Source organism: Heteronotia binoei, chromosome 10 (assembly GCF_032191835.1).
Source record: "Heteronotia binoei isolate CCM8104 ecotype False Entrance Well chromosome 10, APGP_CSIRO_Hbin_v1, whole genome shotgun sequence".
NCBI lineage: Eukaryota > Metazoa > Chordata > Lepidosauria > Squamata > Gekkonidae > Heteronotia > Heteronotia binoei.
In genome coordinates, this window is record NC_083232.1 from 98,685,743 (window position 1) to 98,710,121 (window position 24,379).

The 24,379-nt window shown below is 47.5% G+C and overlaps 2 protein-coding genes across 2 annotated transcripts; one reads left to right on the forward strand and one right to left on the reverse strand.

The window, feature by feature from the left end:
- The first annotated feature begins 1,173 nt into the window (after positions 1-1,173).
- On the forward strand, positions 1,174-23,659 carry FRRS1L (ferric chelate reductase 1 like). Its single transcript, XM_060248211.1, has 5 exons — positions 1,174-1,411; positions 7,290-7,374; positions 7,790-7,928; positions 9,026-9,272; positions 22,168-23,659. The coding sequence occupies exons 1-5, from the start codon at positions 1,174-1,176 to the stop codon at positions 22,338-22,340; spliced, it is 882 nt and encodes a 293-aa protein (XP_060104194.1). The 3' UTR covers positions 22,341-23,659.
- Positions 14,582-19,710, reverse strand: LOC132578275 (geranylgeranyl transferase type-1 subunit beta-like). The gene is made up of 2 exons (XM_060248212.1): positions 19,618-19,710; positions 14,582-15,151 (listed from the first exon to the last, which is right to left on the reverse strand). Exons 1-2 carry the CDS (start codon positions 19,708-19,710, stop codon positions 14,597-14,599), a joined length of 648 nt encoding a protein of 215 aa, XP_060104195.1. The 3' UTR covers positions 14,582-14,596.
- Positions 23,660-24,379: the final 720 nt, after the last annotated feature.

A 24,379-nucleotide genomic window follows, 5' to 3' on the forward strand; every position in this document is an offset into this window, starting at 1 on the left:
CTTTAGTTTGGAGAAATGTCGACTGCGGGGTGACATGATAGAGGTTTACAAGATAATGCATGGGACGGAGAAGGTAGAGAAAGAAGTACTTTTCTCCCTTTCTCACAATACAAGAACTCGTGGGCATTCGATGAAATTGCTGAGCAGTCGGGTTAGGACAGATAAAAGGAGGTACTTCTTCACCCAAAGGGTGACTAACATGTGGAATTCACTGCCACAGGAGGTGGTGGTGGCTACAAGCATAGCCAGCTTCAAGAGGGGGTTAGATAACAATATGGAGTAGAGGTCCATCAGTGGCTATTAGCCACAGTGTGTGTGTGTGTGTATATATATATACACACACACATATATATACATTTTTGGCCACTGTGTGATACAGTGTTGGACTGGATGGGCCATTGGCCTGATCCAACATGGCTTCTCTTATGTTCTTATGAGAGAACCAGGTTTGATTCCCCACTCCTCCACTTGCAGCTGCTGGAATGGCCTTGGGCCAGCCAGAGCTCTCTTATCTGGGAGAACCGGGTTTGATTCCCCACTCCTCCACTTGCAGCTGCTGGAATGGCCTTGGGCCAGCCAGAGCTCTCTCATCTGGGAGAACCAGGTTTGATTCCCCACTCGTCCACTTGCACCTGCTGGAATGGCCTTGGGTCAGCCCTAGCTCTCTTGCAAGAGTTGTCCTTGAAAGGGCAGCTGCTGCAAGAGCTCTCTCAGCCCCACCCGCCTCACAGGGTGTCTGTTGTGGGGGAGGAAGGGAAAGGAGATCGTGAGCCGCCCTGAGACTCATGAGTGGAGGGCGGACTATATAAATCCCACGTCTTCTTCTTAAATGCCTCCTCTCCATCGGAAAGAAGGAAGGACGGGGCACCTTCTTTGGGGGCTCATAGACTCGGAGCCCGCGGCCCAACCTTGTCGACACTTGGCGGGTGTTTTGGGGAGAGGCGCCGGGTGCTTTGCTGCAAATGCGGCGCCTCCATCTCCAAAGAGCCCCCCCAGAGGCCCAGATCCTCGCGGGCCAGTCCTCCGCTGTGGGGGAGTGGGCGGCCCTGGGCAAGAGCGGCGCGCCCGGCCCTCCCTGCGGACCCCGGAGCGGGCGGGGGGTTGGCAGCGCTGTGCAGGCGCAGGGGCGGGGGGGGGGCGGCGGCGGCGCAGAGCGAGGGAGGGAGGGAGGCGATGGCCGCGGCGCGGGGCTGGCTGCCGTGGCTGCTGCTGCTGGCCGGGCCCGCCGCCTCGCCTTGCTCGTGGGCCAGCCCGGCGGAGGAGAGCGGCGCGCGGGGGGCCCGCGGGAGGGAGGCCGAGGCGGGCGGCGGCGGCGGGGCCCAGGCGGAGGAGGCGCGCTCGCCGCCCCACGACTCTTCCTACGGCACCTTCGCCGGCGAGTTCTACGACCTGCGCTTCCTCTCCGACGACGGTGAGCGGGCGGGGAGGGCGAGGGCCGCGGCCTGGGAGGAGCCCTCGGGGGTCTGCGGGGTCGCGGCCTGGTCGGGAGGCGGTCGGGGCCTCGGCGCCGCTGTGCAGTGGGCTCGCGCTCTGGCTCAGGGGGGCCTCCAGAGGGGCTTTTTTTTTTGCCTACAACACCCATCAGCCCCAGCCGGCATCTGGAGAGCTCCCCTTGGCCACCCCTGGCTAGCTGGAGCTGGAGAAGGGAGCAGGCAGGGGAGGGACGGTGGCTCAGTGGTGGAGCATCTGCTTGGGAAGCAGAAGGCCCCAGGTTCAATCCCCGGCATCCCCAACTAAAAAGGGTCCAGGCAAGTAGGCCTCAAAAACCTCAGCTGGAGACCCTGGAGAGCTGCTGCTGGTCAGGGGAGGGACGGTGGCTCAGTGGTGGAGCATCTGCTTGGGAAGCAGAAGGTCCCAGGTTCAATCCCCGGCATCTCCAAAAAAGGGTCCAGGCAAATAGGTGTGAAAAACCTCAGCTTGAGACCCTGGAGAGCCACTGCTGGTCAGGGGAGGGATGGTGGCTCAGTAGTAGAGCATCTGCTTGGGAAGCAGAAGGTCCCAGGTTCAATCCCTGGCATCCCCAACTAAAAAGGGTCCAGGCAAGTAGGCCTGAAAAACCTCAGCTGGAGACCCTGGAGAGCTGCTGCTGGTCAGGGGAGGGACGGTGGCTCAGTGGTGGAGCATCTGCTTGGGAAGCAGAAGGTCCCAGGTTCAATCCCCGGCATCTCCAAAAAAGGGTCCAGGCAAATAGGTGTGAAAAACCTCAGCTTGAGACCCTGGAGAGCCGCTGCTGGTCAGGGGAGGGATGGTGGCTCAGTAGTAGAGCATCTGCTTGGGAAGCAGAAGGTCCCAGGTTCAATCCCCGGCATCTCCAAAAAAGGGTCCAGGCAAATAGGCCTGAAAAACCTCACCTTGAGACCCTGGAGAGGCGCTGCCAGTCTGAGTAGACAAGACTGACTTTGATAGACCGAGGTTGATGATTCGTATGTTCATGGGGAGGGATGGTGGCTCAGTGGTAGAGCATCTGCTTGGGAAGCAGAAGGTCCCTGGTTCAATCCCCGGCATCTCCAACTAAAAGGGGCCAGGCAGATAGGTGTGAGAAACCTCAGCTTGAGAGCTGCTGCTGGTCAGGGGAGGGACGGTGGCTCAGTGGTGGAGCATCTGCTCAGGAAGCAGAAGGTCCCAGGTTCAATCCCCAGCATCTCCAACTAAAAGGGGCCAGGCAGATAGGTGTGAAAAACCTCAGCTTGAGACTCTGGAGAGCCTCTGGCAGTCTCAGTAGACCAGAGTGTCTTTGATGGACCGAAGGTCTGATTCAGTAGAAGGCAGCTTCATAAGTGTTAGGGAGGGACGGTGGCTCAGGGATAGAGCTTCTGTTTGGTAAGGAGAAGGTCCCAGGTTCAATCCCCGGCATCTCCAACTAAAAAAGGGTCCAGGCAAATAGGTGTGAAAAACCTCCTCTTGAGACCCTGGAGAGCCGCTGCCAGTCTGAGTAGACAATACTGACTTTGATGGACCGAGGTTGATGATTCGTATGTTCATGGGGAGGGATGGTGGCTCAGTGGTAGAGCATCTGCTTGGTAAGCAGAAGGTCCCAGGTTCAATCCCTGGCATCTTCAAAAAAGGGTCCAGGCAAATAGGTGTGAAAAACCTCAGCTTGAAACCATGGAGTGCCGCTGCCAGTCTGAGAAGACAATACTGACTTTGATGGACCCAGGAGGGTCTGATTCTGTAGAAGGCAGCTTCATATGTTCATATGTCTCACCAGTGTCAGCCCCTGCCACAAATGCAGTTAGTCTTTTAGGCACTCTTTTGTAGGGTGTTATGATCCGGGCTGTTTTGGTAGGGAAAGCCCATCAGGAACTCATTTGCATAACAAGCCATATCCCCTGATTTCACCATTGTTTCACGCAGGGCTTTTTTAAATAGAGAAAGCCCAGCAGGAACTTATTTGCATATTAGGCCACACCCCCTGATGCCAAGCCAGCCGGAACTGTGTCCTTGTGCATCCCTGCTAAAAAAAAAAAAAGCCTTGATCATGATGTCCCAGGCGCTGCAGCCTACGAAGGGGGAGGCCGGGCTGTAGCCAGGATTTAAAGTTTGGTGGGGCCCAGAGACACAGTTTTTGATTTGGAGGGGGGGGGGGGCAGGGGCCGCCAATAACCCCCTCCCCAAAGAACCATGAGGATCATCTGCTTCCCAAGAGAGGTATGGAGCTAGACTTATTTATAAGCTGAGTTCCTCCTGCTTCTATTCAGATCTGTCTCTCTAAGGGGGACTGATTGGCGGGGCCACAAAGGTTAAACAGGAGTTTGATTGGTGGGGTTGGACTCCCCAGGGCCCCACTGTAGCTACGGGCCTGGGGGGAGGAGGAAATATTTTGGCCTTGCAGATGGATCTTCTTTTCTGACAGTTGCCACAATCACTGTAAAAATGGGTCCTAGTTGCTGTCTCCATCATGTGCATCAGGGTGCCCAGTGAACCCAGTGCCGAGCCCAGTGAGGCTTCTGATTGGGAACTGGAGATTTGATTGGATGTACAGATTTATTTTTTTAAGTGTTACTTTGGCAATAGCTGCCACCACAGAACAAGGATCTTGTGTGACTGAAGGTAAGCCGCGGCAACTGTTTTGTGGCTGTACACACCCCCAGCCCCCCAAGCTGTCAGAATTCTGAGGGTGCCTGCCCTCTCAAAAATGAATGCGGACCTCCGATGTAGACAGCGTGGTGTGAGGATTAAACAGCTTTCAGAGGCCTAAGTTTGCCAAGCCTAGGTCTGGAAATTCCTGGAGATATTGGGGGGTGGAGCCTGGAGAGGAACTTCAGCATGGTATAATGCCACCATTCAAAGCAGCCATTATCTCCAGGAGAACAGATCTCTAGAGTCTGGAGATGAGCTGAAATTCCAGCTCTCCAGGCCCCATCTGGAGGCTGGCAGCCCCATGAGTCAAACCCCTTCATGGCAGAGATAAGATCAGATTCAGAATCTACATCTCTCTTAAAAAACAAGCTAAACAAAGCTTGAATCCAGTGGTACCTTTAAGGCCAACAGAGTTTTATTCTGGGTATAAGCTTTTGTGCACACACACTTCTTCAGATACCGTGTGGAAACTTATACCCAAAATAAAACTTTGTTGGTTGGTCTTAAACATACCATTGGATGCATTAATCTCGGTTCTGCTGCTTTAGACCAACACAGCTACCCACCTGAACCAAAAAGCAAGCAAGTTCTAAGATCTGACCATTCTCAATTTGGATATGAATCGTTGGATAGAACGTCTTCCCGAATTAAGGTTGCCTGTTTCATTTTGGGAAACTCCTGGAGATTCAGGGGTGCAGGTTGGAGAGGGGTTTGCAGGTATTATCAGCAAGGTATTATGTCATAGAATCTACCCCCTGCAACTGCCCTTTTCCCCAGGGGGATCGATCTGTGTAGTTTGGAGATCTTCTGTAATTCTGGGAGAACACAGGTCCCACTTGGAGCTTGGCAAGCTTATCCCCAGCACAACTGGGAACAGACATGTGTGCACAGTCATACTGCAACAGCCAAGGTGACCCTTATTTTGGTTTTTAAAAATATTTGAATGCTGGCAGGAGTCCGCTGAAGCTGCTGTGGGGAAATTGGAGCATCTTCAAGGCGCGTGGCTGCCACACAGAGCAATGCATGTATCTTTTGAAGTGCGCTTCTGTTTTCAGTGCTATGTGCAGTTTTTTTAAAATGGGCTACACACGTCTACCTGCTCCGGCGGGGAGAGTGGGATATAAATACGAAAAATAAATAAATACATACACGAGGCTCGCAATAAAATGGCAAGGATTGATAATGATTTGCAATTTATGCTTCGTAAGCTCATATGTGTGCTGTGTTACATCAGGAATGTGACTCATTTCTTTTTGCAGTTTCCCATTAGAGACCTCATAACCCTCTTTGAGGCAGAAATTCTGCCACTATGCATATTAGCAGGATCTGCGTGTCCCACTCGGGGGTACAAGGTCTGTGCAAATAGGGACATTTAGAAAGTTACCTTCGACACCCACTGTGCTACTAAGGAACTCACCAGCCTTTGTACATCTTGTTGAATCGCTCCCTGCGTAAGGGCTGTCTCCGTAGGAATCGGTTCTGGGCAGGACTGTTCAGTGGGGCTTACTCCCAGGAAAGTGTTCTTAGGATCACAGTGGATTTCGGTGGGTATAGCAGTGTTGGTCTGAAGCAGCAGAACAAAGTTTGAGACCTGTGACTCCTGTAAGACCAACAAAGTTTTATTCTAGGTATAAGTGTGTGCGTGCACATGAAAGCTTATACCCCGAATGCAGCCTTATTGGTCTTAAAGGAGTCACTGAACTCAAACTTTGTCCTTAGACCTGCACAGTTAGTCTGTAGAGTTAGGATGGGGCATTGCTTTAATTTTATACAGGTGAGGGTGATTTTAAGATTTGGCAAGTTGCAAAACACAGATACATTATTTTTATTCATTTCATACTTGTTAAAACGTTTATGTCCCACCTTTCCTTATAGTTCAGGGTGGCTTACAATAACAGTTTAAAGCATTTTCAGTTAAAACCAAAGATAGTAAATCCCAAATCTCTCTCTCTCACACACACACCCACTCCTCCTGGAAAGATACTTGCCATTTAAATCCCCTCAAAAGCCCTGGCAAACAGGCAAGCCCAGGAGCACCTCCTGATGATCCCTAAGGAGCCCCCTTCAACTCTTTGGGTAGCCCATCCCACAGAGCCATGGTGGGAAAGGCCCGGGCTCTTGATGCCAGGTGGGCCACCCTAAGTGGTGGGAGAGCCTAAAGATGGCTGCCTGAGGGTAGTTGGTATCCAACGACATTTGGAAGGGGATAGTCTCTGAGACAGAACTGGCCCTTCCAGTTGTCTGCTTGCAGGTAGAGGGCTGACTGGCTATTTCAAATTAATATGCAGTTCCTCCCCTTTGGAGCTTATGCTCTATACCTTTCTGCCCATTCTTTCTTCCAGTTCTCCTTTCTCTATCCCCCTAGCTTCTTGCGCTGGCCTTTTCCTCTTCCCTTCATTCCCGTGTTTCACCTTCTTTCTAATTCTCTTCCACCCTCCGTCGTCTTCAACTGTACCTCCTCCTTCTCCTTTCCTATGCTCCTGTTTCTTCTATGCCTTTTCCTCTAGTCCCTTCCATCTGTTCAGGCTGACTAGATCCTGAGGAACGTGGTCATTGATGGCCAAGTCCATTTTCTCTGTCCTGCTGTCCTGTAACATGAATGCAGTTCATCACCAGTGCCACCTCAAATGGTATTGCATCTGAACAATGTGCAAAGTGGACATTGTAACACTGATTGTTATGCCTTTGGACATCTCACTCAGTTTGTAAATGACCACTTATTTGCTTGCCTTCAGTGAGTAATATTGCTTCCAGTGATTGGGCAGGAAACATTTTATAGATGTATTTATTTACATTAGTTATGGTCTGCTTTTGTTACTGGGTCTCAAGGTGGGTTACCCAGAGTGGGTACAATCAACAGGATGAGATGTGTTTATAAGTGGCTTATACTGATATTTGTGCATGGACAGCCAGTGTTGTAAGTTAGTAACTTTTGTAGGCTCTTTTTGTAAGTTCAGTCATCTTCCCCAGAGATGTCTGGAGTTTGGTCAGGGTTTCTTGTGTGCATTTGTAAGTCTCAGCCTCTGAACATGATCTTCTATCTGAGTCTAAATGATTCTAAGAGAAAATAAGAATTTCTTGTTAGCTTTAATATGCATGACTGTACAGATTTGATTCCCAAAAGAGGTAGCCTCTAAGTTCATTTAAAAGTTCTTTTGTAATAAATGGAAATATTGTGTCATGTTGCTTAATTGTTTTCCCCTCCCCAGGTTATCCATTCCCTACTGCACCTCCAGTGGACCCATTTGCAAAAATTAGAGTGGATGACTGTGGAAAAACAAAAGGATGTTTTAGGTTGGTATGAAATGATAGCACAGGTCTGTGTGTAAATTTGTAATGCCAATAGCCTGACACACTAACAGGAACTATCCAGTATTATTAAGAATTTCCCATTAGTATACATTTATGCTTGTTACAGTTCTATCCAGAGCTCAGTGGCTTGTGATTATATTGGAGAAGACATACCGTCTATTGCAGAATTCTTGCTTATAAGAGATCTGCAGAACTAAGACCAGTTTTGTTATGCATGTTTGGTTACCCCAAATAAACAGCTTGTTGTTATTCATCGATTATTGTTATTAGAGGTACCAGTTATTCACTCTTTCAGAAAATGATAAAGTGTACGTTTAGAAAGTTATATACGTGCAGGAATTGACCAAAACATGGCTAGCAAAATCCCCGAAAGATTTTCCTCCTTTGTCACCTGTAGATATGGCAAACCAGGATGTAATGCCGAGACTTGTGACTACTTCCTCAGCTATCGCAGAATAGGAGCTGATATAGAGTTTGAACTGAGTGCTGAAACAGATGGCTGGGTGGCCGTGGGATTTTCCTCAGATAAGAAAATGGTAAGATGGTGCAAACTGTTCAAGTAAGCTGTTGATCTGTTGAACCGAAGAGATGGCAGTTTTTTCGTGGAGACGGATAGAATGGATATTCCGCTTCTGGAAGTACCTTTCTCTTCCCCCACCCCCTGTGATTTCCAAAAAGCTGAAGCTGGCCATCAAGGGATCCTTGCAAAGCACATGCCAAATGACATGCAGGGCTACAATAAGGAGAGAGTGTTGGGCAAAATCAACTACTCCCCTCTCGTGTAAAGAGACAGCTTGTGGAAGCCAGTACATGCTGTTCCTAAAACTGCCATTCAAACTATTTCTGTCCCTTTCTTTGGCATAATTACCAGTGATTTCCAAAGGATTTGCTTGTCTCCAGAGAGTAAAATTATTAATTATTCTTACCATGCAATGTTACAAATAGATTCGTTGTTTTGTTTTCTGAAGGATCAAATATGTCAAAATGCAGAATAATGACCAATTTATTTAGCCTTAGGGTCAAATTAGATGGGATGAGGGGCAGCCATGTTCATTTCATCGTTACATCCCCACTATGCATTGCCCCAGGCAGTTTTCTCCCAGCCTGGTTTGCTTCTAGTGTCAAGGCTGAGCTGGGAGAAAAGTGTTTAGGGCAACTGGCCACAGGGAGTGGGAAGAGAGTCCCTTTAAATCCCTGCTTTCTGCTCTATCCATGAACTGCCACAAACTACTTTAAGGGGACTACAAAGGAACTTTAATAGGACTGTAAAAAAAAAAAGTGTGGAACAGCTGAATGGTGGAGAGCAGACTGCTCCTCACTGCTTAGTTGTTTTTGCAGCTTTCATGGGGAACAGAAAGCAGGGGTTTAAAGGGATATTGAGTCCCTTTAAATCCCTGCTTTCTGCTCCTTCTACGAAACAGCACAAACTACTTTAAAATTCATGGATGTTTGTGACAATAGACTTATCATGAACTTCGGTTTGCAAACCACGGACAGGGCAAAATTCATGATGGATTTTGTTTTATGCTTTGGGTTTTATGCCTGTCTCTAGCTATGTTTGAGTTTGAAAAAAACTCTTGTTTTCTCAAGTAGAGATGTTACGGTGGAATCCTGACTCAGTAATATCATTTAGGGTGGAGATGATGTCATGGCCTGTGTTCACGATGACAATGGAAGAGTCCGGATACACCACTTCTACAATGTAGGTCAGTGGGCGAAAGAGATCGAAAGAAATCCTGCCAGAGATGAGGAAGGTATTTTTGAAAACAATCGCGTTACGTGCCGATTCAAGCGTCCTGTGAAAGTTCCCAGGGATGAGACTATTGTAGATCTTCATCTGAGCTGGTACTATTTATTTGCTTGGGGCTCAGCAATTCAAGGTAAGTTGATGTTTTTTGGTTTCTGTAATTTTATGTTAGTTTTATATGTTGTAAGCCGCCCTGAGCCACCTAGTGGGAAGGGCGGGATATAAATCTTAGATAGATAGATAGATAGATAGATAGATAGATAGATAGATAGATAGATAGATAGATAGATAGATAGATAGATAGATAGATAGATAAATAAATAAGTAAATAACACTACTGTATTGGTGGTGGAAAGGTGCTATCAAGGTGCAGTCAACTTACGGTGGCCTGGTAGGATTTTCAAGGCGGAAAATGTTCAGAGGTGGTTTGCAAGTTTGGTGTAGTGGTTAAGTGTGCGGACTCTTATTTGGGAGAACTGGGTTTGATTCCCCACTCCTCCACTTGCACCTGCTGGAATGGCCTTGGGTCAGCCATAGCTGTGGCAGAGGTTGTCCTTGAAAGGGCAGCTGCTGTGAGTGCCCTCTCAGCCCCACACACCTCACAGGGTGTCTGTTGTGGGGGAGGAAGGTAAAGGAGATTGTGAGCCGCTCTGAGACTCTTCCGAGTGGAGGGCGGGATATAAATCCAATATCTTCATCTACCTCACAGGGTGTCTGTTGTGGGGGAGGAAGGGAAAGGAGATTGTGAGCCGCTCTGAGACTCTTCGAAGTTGAGGGCGGGATATAAATCCAATATCTTCATCTACCTCACAGGGTGTCTGTTGTGGGGGAGGAAGGGAAAGGAGATGGTGAGCCGCTCTGAGACTCTTCGGAGTGGAGGGCGGGATATAAATCCAATATCTTCATCTACCTCACAGGGTGTCTGTTGTGGGGGAGGAAGGGAAAGGAGATTGTGAGCCGCTCTGAGACTCTTCGGAGTGGAGGGCGGGATATAAATCCAATATCTTCATCTACCTCACAGGGTGTCTGTTGTGGGGGGGGGGGAGGGAAAGGAGATTGTGAGCCGCTCTGAAAATCTTCGGAGTGGAGGGCGGGATATGAATCCAATATCTTCATCTACCTCACAGGGTGTCTGTTGTGGGGGAGGAAGGGAAAGGAGATTGTGAGCCGCTCTGAGACTCTTCGGAGTGGAGGGCGGGATATAAATCCAATATCTTCATCTACCTCACAGGGTGTCTGTTGTGGGGGGGGGGAGGGAAAGGAGATTGTGAGCCGCTCTGAAAATCTTCGGAGTGGAGGGCGGGATATGAATCCAATATCTTCATCTACCTCACAGGGTGTCTGTTGTGGGGGGGGGGGGAGGAAGGGAAAGGAGATTGTGAGCCGCTCTGAGACTCTTTGGAGTGGAGGGCGGGATATAAATCCAATATCTTCATCTACCTCACAGGGTGTCTGTTGTGGGGGAGGAAGGGAAAGGAGATTGTGAGCCGCTCTGAGACTCTTTGGAGTGGAGGGCGGGATATAAATCCAATATCTTCATCTACCTCACAGGGTGTCTGTTGTGGGGGAGGAAGGTAAAGGAGATTGTGAGCCGCTCTGAGACTCTTCGGAGTGGAGGGCGGGATATAAATCCAATATCTTCATTTACCTCACAGGGTGTCTGTTGTGGGGGAGGAAGGGAAAGGAGATTGTGAGCCCCTCTGAGACTCTTCAGAGTGGAGGGCGGGATATAAATCCAATATCTTCATCTACCTCACAGGGTGTCTGTTGTGGGGGAGGAAGGGAAAGGAGATTGTGAGCCGCTCTGAGACTCTTCGGAGTGGAGGGCGGGATATAAATCCAATATCTTCATTTACCTCACAGGGTGTCTGTTGTGGGGGAGGAAGGGAAAGGAGATTGTGAGCCGCTCTGAGACTCTTTGGAGTGGAGGGCGGGATATAAATGCAATATATTCTTCTTTGCCATTGCCTGCTTCTGTGTAGCAACCCTGGACTTCTTGGTGGTCTCCCATCCAAGTACTAACCAGGGCCAACTCCACTTAGGTTCTGAGATCTGATGATATAAGGCCAGCCTAGACCATCTAAGTCAGGGCTAATGCCATGGTATTACTATAAACCAAACTGCTGTGTAACTGGGAGATCTGCTCATTCTACAAACCAGCACAAACTACTTTAAAATTCATGGATGTTCATGACAATGGGCCTGTCACGAACTTTGGTTTGTGAACCATAGAGAGGGCAAAATTCATGATGGGTTTTGTTTTATGCTTTGGGTTGTGCCCGTCTCTAGCTATGTATGAGTACGAAAGGAAGACACTAGAAGACCCCTTTTGCTTCAGGTTCAATAAGATCCTTGGAAATGGCCATCTGTGTGTGTGGGGGGGAGGTGTTCAGATCTTTCCTGCCATACCATATTCCCATCTTCCAAACTGCTCTTTCTCACGGATGGGGATGTACCTTCTCACGAGGAACAAATATCAGTTCAGGGTGAGGGGCATACGACTGAGGCCAGGAAGAACCCTGTCTCTTCATTGCAACCTGAATCTTGTTGCCTCTCCCTCTAGTTGCTATTTACATCTAAAAAAATTACATTTATTTTGCTCCTGTGAAGCACTGGTTTTCTGATTGCATCCTTAGAAACTACCTGAAGCGCAGTTCCATTCAAAGGTGAAAGTTTGTAACGGTGTAAGGCAAAGATATCAATCATGTGGCCTGCGAGCCGGATCTGGCCCATAAGGGAACATGCGGTGTGAGGGAGGGAGCAGGAAGCTGCTTGGGGAAGTGATCAGACAGGCTCCTCCAATCGTGGCTTCAGTGCATAGTAGAACAACCAACCTCCTCTGTAGCAGTTTGCTTCAGCGTCAGCCTCCCTGTTAAGTAGGGAGCCGCTGAAACTGCAATCATGCCACCTTCCCTCTCTTCCACGGCACATGGCAAGGCAACTCTTTTCTCTACCCAAGCTGGACAATGTGCAGCAGAAGTGTACCAAGGGTGGGATGGGACCACTGTGGGTGCTGCCCAGAAGCCCAATAGGGAAGCTTGGCATTGGAGGAGAGGAAGAATGGGCTGCAGGGATGCTTGGCCTGCCAGGCTTGTACTGTGATGCTGGAAAAGAGAATCCTTCCTCCCCTTGCCCAGTGCAGAGCCCGCCCTCGAGCGAGCCTCAGTTGAAAAGAGAACAGCTACGAACAAATACATTCCCTTCTTGCTTTGCACAGTATTCTTAACTGAGCAAGAAAGAAATGGACTTTTCCCTGTCCACAAAGTCAGGGATGTTATTCCCTCTTCCTGCTTGAGATGGGGCAGCTCTTCATGTCATAAGAACAGCTAGAAACACATGATTTAGTCACTTCATTTCTTGTTTTTTCATGGGATTGTGAGGTTTGAGGTCAAAACTGAATTACTCTGATTGCCACTTTTGGGTCAGGAAGCAATTTTCCTCCAGGCCAGTTTGGCTAGGGACTCTGGAGGTTCATTGTTCATCTTCTAGCGCAGCCCCACACTGAAACTGCATTTTCACAGGTTGGCTGTAAAGATTGATTTACTAGCTTTAAAAGTCTACAACCGAGCGGTCTGTCCCTGTGCTAACTGAGCATGTGCGAGCTTTCCTGCGGAAACAGTCACCTGACCTGGGACCACCCCCATTCCCTCAGTTCCTTTTTCACTGCCATGAGATTGGTTCAGTGCTAGCTTTGCTCATGGTTTTCACCTCAGATTGCCTCACGTTTCTTCAAAAGGTTTAAAACTTTGTTGACTGGTTTAAAGCGGCTTCGAAGGCCTTATGGAAAAAAATGTATGTGGTGTGGGCTCCAAATGACCCACACCAACAAGCTTGATTACAGCCTCAAATGCCTCTGAGAGAATCAAAATGTATTTGGCTGTCCAGTCTTCCAACAACTTACCCCCAAGGCTTGTGCAGACAGGGCCTCATGATTAAAAGCCACCCTATGGGAATGAGCACTCTCATCCTAGACTCCCAGCACATCCAGTGCACCTCAGCTCACTCCAAAGGTACTGATGCCAGACCCACAGTGCCAGCTCCGAGCTCTGCTAGACAGTTGCAGCTGCATCTCTGAACTGAGCGGCCTCGGCTACTCGCTGGCCTGATCAAGTTCATACACACACTGCCTCATCTTCTCATAGGTCTCTCCGAACCGCCTCCTAAACAACATAAAAAATCTAAATCTAAAAAGAAGGGCAAACATCAACCCTCCGGTGTTTTGCTCGCAGGCCCTGGTCTGGCTCCTGATCTGGTTCCGATGGTTCCAATGACACTGTCCCCTCACGTACCTGATGCTCAATACCAGGTGGATCTCCATGCCATTCAACAGCTGGGACACAGAATACCCATGCAGCCTGACTGAGCAGGTGTTTCTTAGATACCTACGAATGGTCTCTACCAGGGCTTTTTTTGAGGAGAAACTCACAGGGACACAGTTCCGGCTGGCTTGGCATCAGGAGAGGTGGCCTAATATGCAAATGAGTTCCTGCTGGGCTTTTTCTACAACAAAAGGCCTGGTCCCTACAGGTCAAATATATTTGCCTTTGGGGTGAGCCCTTGATAGGCCTATTGCCATGGCAACCTCCAGAAGGCCCTGTTTTTTTGCTCTTGGGGGGGTGGGCAGGACCCAGAGTTGATAGGAGATGGACAGGGACAGGGACTGTGCTATGCCTTCTGCCTTTCCCCCTATTCAGCAAGGTGCTGGGGAAAATGAAAGCCGTACTGGTAGCCCCTTATTGTCCCAGGCAAATTTGGTTTGCAGAGCTTCTGAAACTCACTGAGGTGAATTTCCTTCTTCACCTGCCTTTGGTACCAGATCTCCTGATCTTCAGTCCTGGGCTGCATCACAATGTATGCAGCCTTCACTGGAAGCTTGGAAAACTGGACCTTTAAAATATCCATTTTCGTATGGTGATGTACAGGTTTTGTTCCAGGCTTGCAAGCCATTGACTAGACTGTCCTATTTTCACAATTTTTGACTACCTAAGAACATAAGAACATAAGAGAAGCCATGTTAGATCAGGCCAATGGCCCATCCAGTCCAACATTCTGTGTCACACAGCGGCCAAATATATATATATATATATATACACACACACACACACTGTGGCTAATAGCCACTGATGGACCTCTGCTCCATATGAATCTGCCTTATACTGAATCAGACCCTCGGTCCATCAAAGTCAGTATTGTCTTCTCAGACTGGCAGCGGCTCTCCAGGGTCTCAGGCTGAGGTTTTTCACACCTATTTGCCTGGACCCTTTTTTGGAGATGCCAGGGATTGAATATGTGACCTTCTGCTTCCCAAGCAGATGCTCTACCACTGAGCCACCGTCCCTCCCCAAACTGTGAGATGGGTCATCTGCAGGGAACAGATGTCTTGGGAGAGTTGTTTAGCCCTTCCTTGCTTGATGATTCTCTTCTGACCCTTTTTCTTACTGGCCTAGAAACTGCATTTTAAATTTTTAGCATGCTTCTCCTAATATAGTCTATGGCTTTCTTCGTATCCATTCCTGACCAGTTGTTGAGCATGTAGCATATACAAGAAGCGCAGTATACAAATCTCATGTCATTTTCACTTCCATCAAGAACAGCACAAAAACTCCCATCTTCCAGCTGGAGAGCTCTTAGTCCTGCCAAGCAGGCTTCTTTATTTACTCGACTCAAGTCATCACCAAGAATTACTGGGCAGCAGAGGCCAGTATAAGTCATTGCTATGTGCCCACTATCATAGGGATGGAAAACACCAGGACCCTTGGATGGATTGAATGGCATTCCTTGATATGATGAACCACGAAACCCACAACGATGCAAGTTTGATCTGTCTTCTGTGGGAAGGACCTGCAGAGAATATATCCATTCTATTATGTCATCTTTGTTGACTACATCTAAAGAATCCAACATATCCAAACCAGAGAGAGCAAAAAATGCAACTGTCAACCTGCTTGTCTCCAAGGATGAATAGCGCTCAGGCAAGATCTGGAGGCAGCGCTGGAAGGTTTTTATTTTTATCTAACCCCTTCTTGAAGGTGGCTATGCTTGTGGATGCCACCACCTCCTGTGGCAGTGAATTCCACATGTTAATCACCCTTTGGGTGAAGAAGTACTTTTTTTTATCCGTTTTAACCTGTCTGCTCAGCAATTTCATCGAATGCCCACGAGTTCTTGTATTGTGAGAAAGGGAGAAAAGTACTTCTTTCTCTACTTTCTCCATCCCATGCATTATCTTGTAAACTTCTATCATGTCACCCCTCAGTCGACGTTTCTCCAAGCTAAAGAGCCCTAAGCGTTTCAACCTTTCTTCATAGGGAAGGTGTTCCAGCCCTTTAATCATTTTAGTTGCCCTTTTCTGAACTTTCTCCAATGCTATAATATCCTTTTTGAGGTGCGGCGACCAGAACTGCACACAGTACTCCAAATGAGACCGCACCATCGATTTATACAGAGGCATTATGATACTGGCTGATTTGTTTTCAATTCCCTTCCTAATAATTCCCAGCATGGCGTTGGCCTTTTTTATTGCAAACGCACACTGTCTTGACATTTTCAGTGAATTATCTACCATGACCCCAAGATCTCTCTCTTGGTCTGTCTCTGCCAGTTCACACCCCATCAACTTGTATTTGTAGCTGGGATTCTTGGCCCCAATGTGCATTACTTTGCACTTGGCCACATTGAACCGCATCTGCCACGTTGACGCCCACTCACCCAGCCTCAACAGATCCCTTTGGAGTTCCTCACAATCCTCTCTGGTTCTCACCACCCTGAACAATTTAGTGTCATCCGCAAATTTGGCCACTTCACTGCTCACTCCCAACTCTAAATCATTTATGAACAAGTTAAAGAGGATGGGACCCAGTACCGAGCCCTGCGGCACCCCACTGCTTACCGTCCTCCACTGCGAAGACTGCCCATTTATACTCACTCTCTGCTTCCTATTACTCAGCCAGTTTTTGATCCACAAGAGGACCTGTCCTTTTACTCCATGACTCTCAAGCTTTCTAAGGAGCCTTTGATGAGGAACTTTATCAAAAGCTTTCTGGAAGTCAAGGTAAACAACATCTATCGGGTCTCCTTTGTCCACATGTTTGTTCACCCCCTCAAAGAAATGTAACAGGTTAGTGAGGCAAGATCTTCCCTTGCAGAACCCATGCTGAGTCTTCCTCAATAACCCGTGTTCATCAATGTGCCTACTCATTCTGTCCTTGATAATGGTTTCTACCAACTTTCCCGGTATTGAAGTCAGACTGACTGGCCTGTAATTTCCCGGATCTCCTCTGGAACCCTTTTTAAAGATGGGGGTGACATTTGCTACCTTCCAGTCCTCAGGAACGGAGGCAGATTTCAATGAAAGATTACAGATTTTTGTTAGAAGATCCACAAGTTCAACTTTGAGTTCTTTCAGAACTCTCGGATGTATGCCATCCGGACCCGGTGACTTATTAGTTTTTAATTTGTCTATTAGTTGTAGGACCTCCTCTTTTGTCACCTCAATCTGACTCAGGTCTTTCAACACCCCTTCCAATATTAGTGGTTCTGGGGCGGGCAAACACTTCTCATCTTCCACGGTGAAGACGGAGGCAAAAAATGCATTCAGCTTCTCAGCCATTTCCCCATCCTCCTTCAGTAATCCTTTTACCCCATGGTCATCCAAGGGCCCCACTGCTTCCCTGGCTGGTTTCCTACTTCTAATATATTTGAAGAAATTTTTATTGTTGGTCTTTATGTTTTTTGCAATATGCTCCTCATAGTCCCTTTTTGCCTGCCTGATCACAGTCTTGCATTTGATTTGCCACTGCCTGTGTTCCCTTTTATTAATCTCACTTGGACTGGTTTTCCACCGCTTAAAGGAGTCCTTCTTACCTTTTACAGCTTCCATTACTTTGTTTGTTAACCATGCTGGCCTCTTCTTATACCTGTTTGTGCCTTTCCTAACTTGTGGTATGTATTTTATCTGAGCTTCTAGGATTATAGTTTTAAATAGTCTCCAAGCTTCCCCAAGGGTTTTGACCGTATTTACCTTTCCTTTCAGTTTCCTCCTCACATGCCTCCTCATCTCAGAGAATTTACCCCTTTTAAAGTTAAATGTGGTTGTGGCGGTCTTTTTGGGCAACTCCCTATTTATACAAATGGTGAAATCAATAACATTATGGTCACTGTTCCCAAGCGGCGCAATCACTTTTACGTCTCTCACCAAGTCTTGGGCATTACTTAGGACCAGATCCAGGATCGCCCCACCCCTGGTAGGTTCTGAGACCATCTGCTCCATAGCACAGTCATTGAGAGCATCAAGAAACTCAATCTCTTTCTCTCGACCAGAACACATATTGACCCAATCAATCTGCGGGTAGTTAAAATCACCTATTACGACACAGTTTTTACGTTTAGCCGCTATCTTTAATCCCTCCATCATATTATAATCGTCCTCTCTCTTTTGATTTGGTGGGCGATAACAAACTCCCATAGTTAAATTTCCTTTTGGGCCCTCTATTTCAACCCAAAGCATTTCTAAAAGGGAATCTAATTCTCTGACCTCAGTCTTACTGGACCGTATATCCTCTCTGACATACAGAGCCACCCCACCTCCAACCCTTCCCTCCCTATCCTTCCGATATAACTTATATCCAGGAATCACCGTGTCCCACTGATTCTCCTCATTCCACCAAGTTTCTGAAATTCCCACAATGTCTATGTTTTCTCCCAACACTAAACATTCCAATTCACCAATTTTACTTCGGACACTTCTAGCATTTGCATACAAATTGCATACACCTGTTTGCAGTTGCACAGTCAGGACTTTCTGTCTCCTCTATCAAGGCCCATCTTGCAGCTATTTCTGCATTTCATTACACTATTCAGGGTCAACCATTTTTAACTCCAAACAGGTATGTTCTTTGAAGGGACTTTCTAACATGTTTCCCCCCACACCATATATGATTTCCCAGTGGTCTTTAGTTTTGGCACAGCTGATGAAGCCTCACCCATGAATTCCTGTTCTTTGTCCAACTTATCTTGGAAGACTTTATTTCTGTTGGCAGATACCGCTATAGGGAGGGTTAGTGACCTTTCTGCCTTCTATGTAGCTCCTCCTTGCATAAAAGTTTTGGAGGGCAAGGTGTTTCTTCACCCCTGATTCAAGTTTCTTGCTCAACTTAGCTCAGGACCTTTCCATTCCTGTGTTTTTTCCACAACCACCCATAACATTAGAACAGACCTTGCACACCATGGACATTATGAGATCTTTGCTTTATTATATAGACAGGACAAGGTCCTTTTGAAAGTCAAATAGACTTTTTATTTGACTAAATGAAATCAAATCAATAAATATTTGTTACTAGGGCCCTAGAAAGAGTATGGCAGTGCCTTTTCAATCTTTATCAAGATGGGTGCTCTCTGCCATCCGTCTCTGTTATGAGGAAGCTGGTGTTTCCTGCCTGATGGGGCCCCAGACTCATTGGTTGCCTTCCATCGCCATGTTCCATTGCTTTTACTCAATTTTGCTCAAATTTTTAAATTTTATTTTAGTACATTTCTATTCCACCCATTCCCCGTAGGGCTTGGGGCGGAGTACAACATGATAAAACAATAAAATACAATAAAAACACTCTATAAACAGACAACTCGACAGCGCTCAGATTACCATGTCATCACGTATTGCCCAGCCTAGCCGTCTCACATCATGGCAGTTTTTATTCCATTTCCTAGCACACATGACAGTGCTGGCTGGGGAGACCAACCAGATCAAGAATAGACGCCCGCAGCTTCAGCTAAAAGCCTGGCAGAACAGCTCCGTTTTACAGACCTTATGGAAGGCTAATAAGCCAGGTAGGGCCCGGATCTCAATAGGGAGCTGATTCCACCTGGTCGGGGCCAGGATTGAAAAAGCCCTGGCCCTAGTTGAGGCAAGGTGGGCATCTCTTGGGCCGGATCAGTCTCAAGGGTAAGCCAGTGTACAGCGAGTTACAGTAGTCTAGTCTGGAAGTGAGCATTGCATGGATCACTGTAGCCAGGTTCTGCGGGGATAGATATGGTGCTAGCTGCCTGATCTGCCAAAGATAACAAAAGGCAGTGGTGTAGGGAGGGGGGGCGGGTCACCCCAGGTCTGGGGGGTCCCCGCATTGCCAAGGGGGGCCCCGAACAATGGCCGTGTTGCTGCGCTGCGAGGGGGGGGAGAAAAAGAATGGAGGCGCCCGACAGCGAGGGGGAGCGCGCGCGCATGGCGGAGGAAGGGGATGTGGCGGGGAGGGGCGGGCGCGCGCACGTCGGGGCTCCTCGTTCCCTTCCCTTCCCCCCCTCCCCCTTTTTTTCCCCTCTCTCTCACGCAATCGGGCTGAAAGAGCGGGAAAGGCACATCACTTTTTCTCCACCCCCCCTCCCTCGCTCCCTCGCCTCAGAAGGCGCGCGTGCGCACCAGCCTCCTTCTCGGGCATCTCCCGCGGCGGGGGGAGGGGAGGGGACAGCAACCGCCAACCACCGACCTGACTGGCTGACTCACTGGGGTCGGGCGGGACGCGCCTCCTCAGCGCCCGCGCGCGCCCCCGGGGCCCGAGGTGCCGTTGCCTGGCAACCATTGTGATCTGGGCCTCCATGGAAAGGGAGGCATCCAAGGTCACTCCTAAGCTCTTCACCTGTTAGGCTGGCACCAGTGTGGCACCGTCCAAAGCTGGGAGCTCAGTGCCCATACCCACCCCACCCCAACTCAGGTACAGGACCTCCGTCTTAGTTGGATTCAGTTTCAGCCGGCTCCGTTGTAACCACCCAGCCACAGCTCCCAATGCCTCAGACAACTGGTCAGGGGTGGCGACTGCCGGCCACTCATCAACAGAGCAGGGTGTCATCAGCGTACCGGTGGCAACCCATCCCAAAACCTCGGGCAATCTGGGCAAGGGGGCGCATATAGATGTTAAATAATATTGGCGAGAGAATGGCTTCATGTGGCACACCACATATAAGTGGATGCTGCAAGGAAGTCTGCTTGCCAAGCACCATCCTTTGTTCCCATCCCTAGAGAAAGCAGGAAAACCATTGTAAGGCCACCCGTTGAACTCCAGAGACGGCGAAGCAGTGGGTCACAAGGTCGTAATCGACCGTGTCAAATGCTGCTGACAGATCGAAAAGTATCAGCGGCGCTGACCTGCCTTGATTCAGGTGTCATCTTAGGTCATCTGTGAAAGCGACTAGGATAGTCTCTGTCCCATGGCCTGGGCGAAAGCCGGACTGGAATGGGTCCAAGGCGGATGTCTCATCCAGGAAAACCTGTAACTGCTCCGCCACCGCTTTCTCAACTACCTTTCCCAGAAACAGTAAATTCGAAACTGGGTGGTAGTTGGCCAAGACCACAGGGTCTAATGACATTTTTTTTCAAAAGCGAACGAACCACTGCCTCCTTCAATTTCTCTGGGAAGGTCCCTGTTGAAAGGGACAAGTTGACAATATCACCCAGGGAGCCCCTGATACCATCCCGGCTGGCTTTCCCCAACCAGGAAGGACAGGGATCAAGGGGGCAAGTGGTAGGCTTCACTGCAGCCAGGATCCTGTCCACATCCTCCGGTAAGAGCCCGCTGAAGCAGTCCAATAAAGGACCAGAAGACGGCCAATTTACACTATTGATCTGCAAGAGAGAAGAGATGCTGATGTTAGAAAAGCTGTTCTTTCAGTGAGAGACTCACCCCACCTCCATAGGTGAAGCTCAAAAGCGTCCCAGTGTGGGGCTGCACTAGAAGATGGATTGTAAAAACAGGGTTGTACTTACCTGTAACTTGTTCATCAATGTCTTCTGTGCAGACACACATTCCCTCCCTCCTGCCCTGCTGTGAGCTCTCTTTGCCATTATGCTTTGTTTCTTCACCATGGTGCTTTGCTTCTGTGCTCATGGCGACTTGGTTGGAACTGAGGGAATGAGGGCAGTCTGACCCAGGTCAGATGACTGTTTCAGCAGGAAAACCGGCGCATGCTCAATTAGCACAGGGATGGACAGCCCCGTTGTACACTTTTAAAGCTAGTAAATCAATCTCCATGGCCATTCTGCACAAGCACAGTTACAGAGTGCATTCGCACAGAAGACATTGATGAACAACAGTTAACACAAAAGTGCAACCCTGTTTTTATTGTCTTAAATCTTCTGGGCATGGAACAAGGGTCACGGGGTGTGTGGGCAGGAGGTATTTGTGTATTTCCTGCATTTTGCAGGGGGTTGTACTAGATGACCGTGGGGATCCCTTCCAACTCTTATGATTCTAAGCTGGGTGGTTTTCTGCCTGCACCCTAAAGACTTTGCAGTTGGTTTCTTTTTCCTGAAAGCTCTCGGAAGGTATGAATATCAGAACTGATTGTGTTGAAGCATGTTTGTATTTTTAGTAAAAAATAATATTGTTAATTGGGTTTGCCTATGACCTTTATAAAGTTTATATCTCCAGCATCTGGGAATACATTTTATGGCATACGTGACCTGGCCTAACAAAGTGACATTTATGTCAGATCATAACAAATGAGTTGATACCCCTGAACTGCAAGGTGCACCTTTAGTTCACTGAAAGCAGGAGGACTGCATGCGAATTGCATTCTGGAATCCCACAGAATCCTCTTGTGATTAATTGGGCTCCCGTAGTTCCTTTGGCAGCGACACTCAGATAACTTTTCTCCATGATCTGCAAAGACTGAAATGTAATGCTGTGCAATAAGTCCGCATAGCTTGCAGAACGTCCTTAATGCCTGCTTGCAGTTTTGAAATCGGAGCAGACGAGTAACAGTGACCACGTCAGTTACCTGCGAATTGAAATAATTGACATGTTAAAAATTTCCATTTTGAACCCAGTGATCCGTTTCTGTCCCACAAGACTCGTAAGGTGTTCCTAGGGTTACACTCTAGAGCCTGTGCCTCAGAGGAGCAGACGGTCCCGTGCATGGTAAAGACAGGATTTGGGGCTTTTATAGATTTGGGCTGCCCGTTTTGAATGTTGGAAATATGTTAACAAAAGCTTTAAGTGACATAACTAATATGTTTTCTTCCCCTTCTTTACCCATTTAAGGTTCTATAACTCGGCATGACATAGACTCTCCCCCTGTCTCCGAGCGCGTGGTCAGTATTTACAAATACGAAGATATTTTTATGCCCTCCGCTGCCTACCAAACCTTCTCTTCCCCCTTCTGCCTGCTGCTTATTGTTGCCCTGACATTTTATTTATTGATGGGAACCCCATGAGGACGGCGGTGGTGCGTGCGGGGAACCAGGAAGAGATGGCGGTGGTGCTTGTGGGAGCCTTTTCTACTGGAATTTATGTTACTGGACATTTAGCTGCTTGTTCAGCGTGAGCTCCTTGGGTGACCAGTTAAGGAACTTTACTGCTACTTGAGCCATAGAGATGTGCCAAACAGTCATGTCTGGTGGGGAAAAGCAAGGAGCTGTTGTAATTTGACTCGACACTTTTATTAGATATAGTGCTTATTTCAGGAGTTTTTGGTTAAATGGGTGTAATTACGTCATATTTGAGTAACATATATTGTTTTGCTTTCTAAGTTTGCATTGCCTTCAGTCAAGAGAGAAAAATAGGTGAAATGTGTCTTATTTGCAAGGAGATTTAGGTAATATTTTATAAACTTAACATTTATAATGTAGGCTTGGGATCCTGGAGTTGCAGCGTTTCTCCCCCCAAGAATTCTGGATCTAACAGACTTTGTTGATTGATTCAGACAGGTGCAAATGGCTCAAAAACTAACCAATACTACATTCTCTGAAGGGGAAGAAGTCTGGAAAGGAGGATACTTTTTGTGCAGAATGTTAATAATTGGCTTTGCTACCAGAGTAAATCACTGACATAGATGCCCTTTCAGAAAAGGGCCGGCTAGCTCTACTAGTTTCATAAATATACAAAATTAGTGCCATTGGAAAGCCTTTTCCTACATAAGTAATGTGATCAAGAAAAAATAATTGCTCACTTTCTAGCGTAGACAGCAATTTTTTTTCTGTTTCCCCCCCAAACCAGCACTATATGAGATATATGACTCAAACAGAACATTTTTCTGTAGCTGTATACTTTGAGACAGTTTGTGTATGCATAAAAATGAACCATGTGTGAGAAGAAGAAAAAATCAGTTTACAGTTTGCATTTTCCCTTTGCCAGAGACAAAGTTAGTTCATGTTAGATATTGAATCAATGGTGAATATGTGCTCGAAACCACCTTACTTTCTGTTCTTGGAAGCAGAAATACCATAATGCCTAAGTATATACAAACGCATCAGTGTATTCTTAGGCAAAATTATGAATACACAAAACATGGAAGATTGCCATCAGAGTGTACCCTGCAAAATATAATGCTGAGTACATGTAACATTTAAGTTTACATCTTACTTTTATTAAGCTTTATAGTCCACAAAAGCTTGATATAATTAAATTTGTCATAGAAAGACCTCAATGCATGTAAAGCATCACCATACAGATTATCCAAATAATTTGAATATGTTGCTAGCACAAATTGACTCTGCTTGGAAAAGTATACATTCACCACTAAACTGTATTCCAAAGGATAATCGCATCATTATGTTGCTTTCTTCCCTTGATAGATCCAACATTGTTTCTGAAATGTTGTCTTTCTGAAATCTACCTGGATAGATTTCAGTGAGTAGACTTAATGTGACCCATGTTTTTTTCCCCTTCTAATGAAATTCATCCATTAGAATTGAGGCCTCCACACTTTTCTGAGCACATACAACCTTGAGTAAATTTCCACAGAATGTTTTTGATCTAGTTTCACACCCCAGTTCTTTTGCAAAAATAATTGATAGCGCAGTGGTGATATCTGTGTTTCTTAAGTTGATTCTGAATCCTGCTCACATAAATCTTCATAGCTTCTATGCAGTCCTGCGCATGGGGTAGAGGCCATGAGGCCTAAGAGATGCATTACTGTCCTGGCAGTCTGAGAGTGATTGCGAAAGACATGGAGAACCATTAGTCTTATGTTCTGTAGGTGATCTTGTGGGAGGTATGCGTGCTGCTCAGCAGTGACTAGGAGTGCACCAATGAATTATCAGAGGTGGCCAATGGTAGCTCTCCAGATGTTTTTTTTCGCCTACAACTCCCATCAGCCCCAGCCAGCATGGCCAATGGCTGGGGCTGATGGGAGTTGTAGGCAAAAACATCTGGAGAGCTACCGTTGGCCACCCCTGAATTATATTAATTGAGTTGCAGACAGTCACTAGAACACCAGTCCCCCCCCCCCCTGCTGTCAGCCAAAGGGAATTAC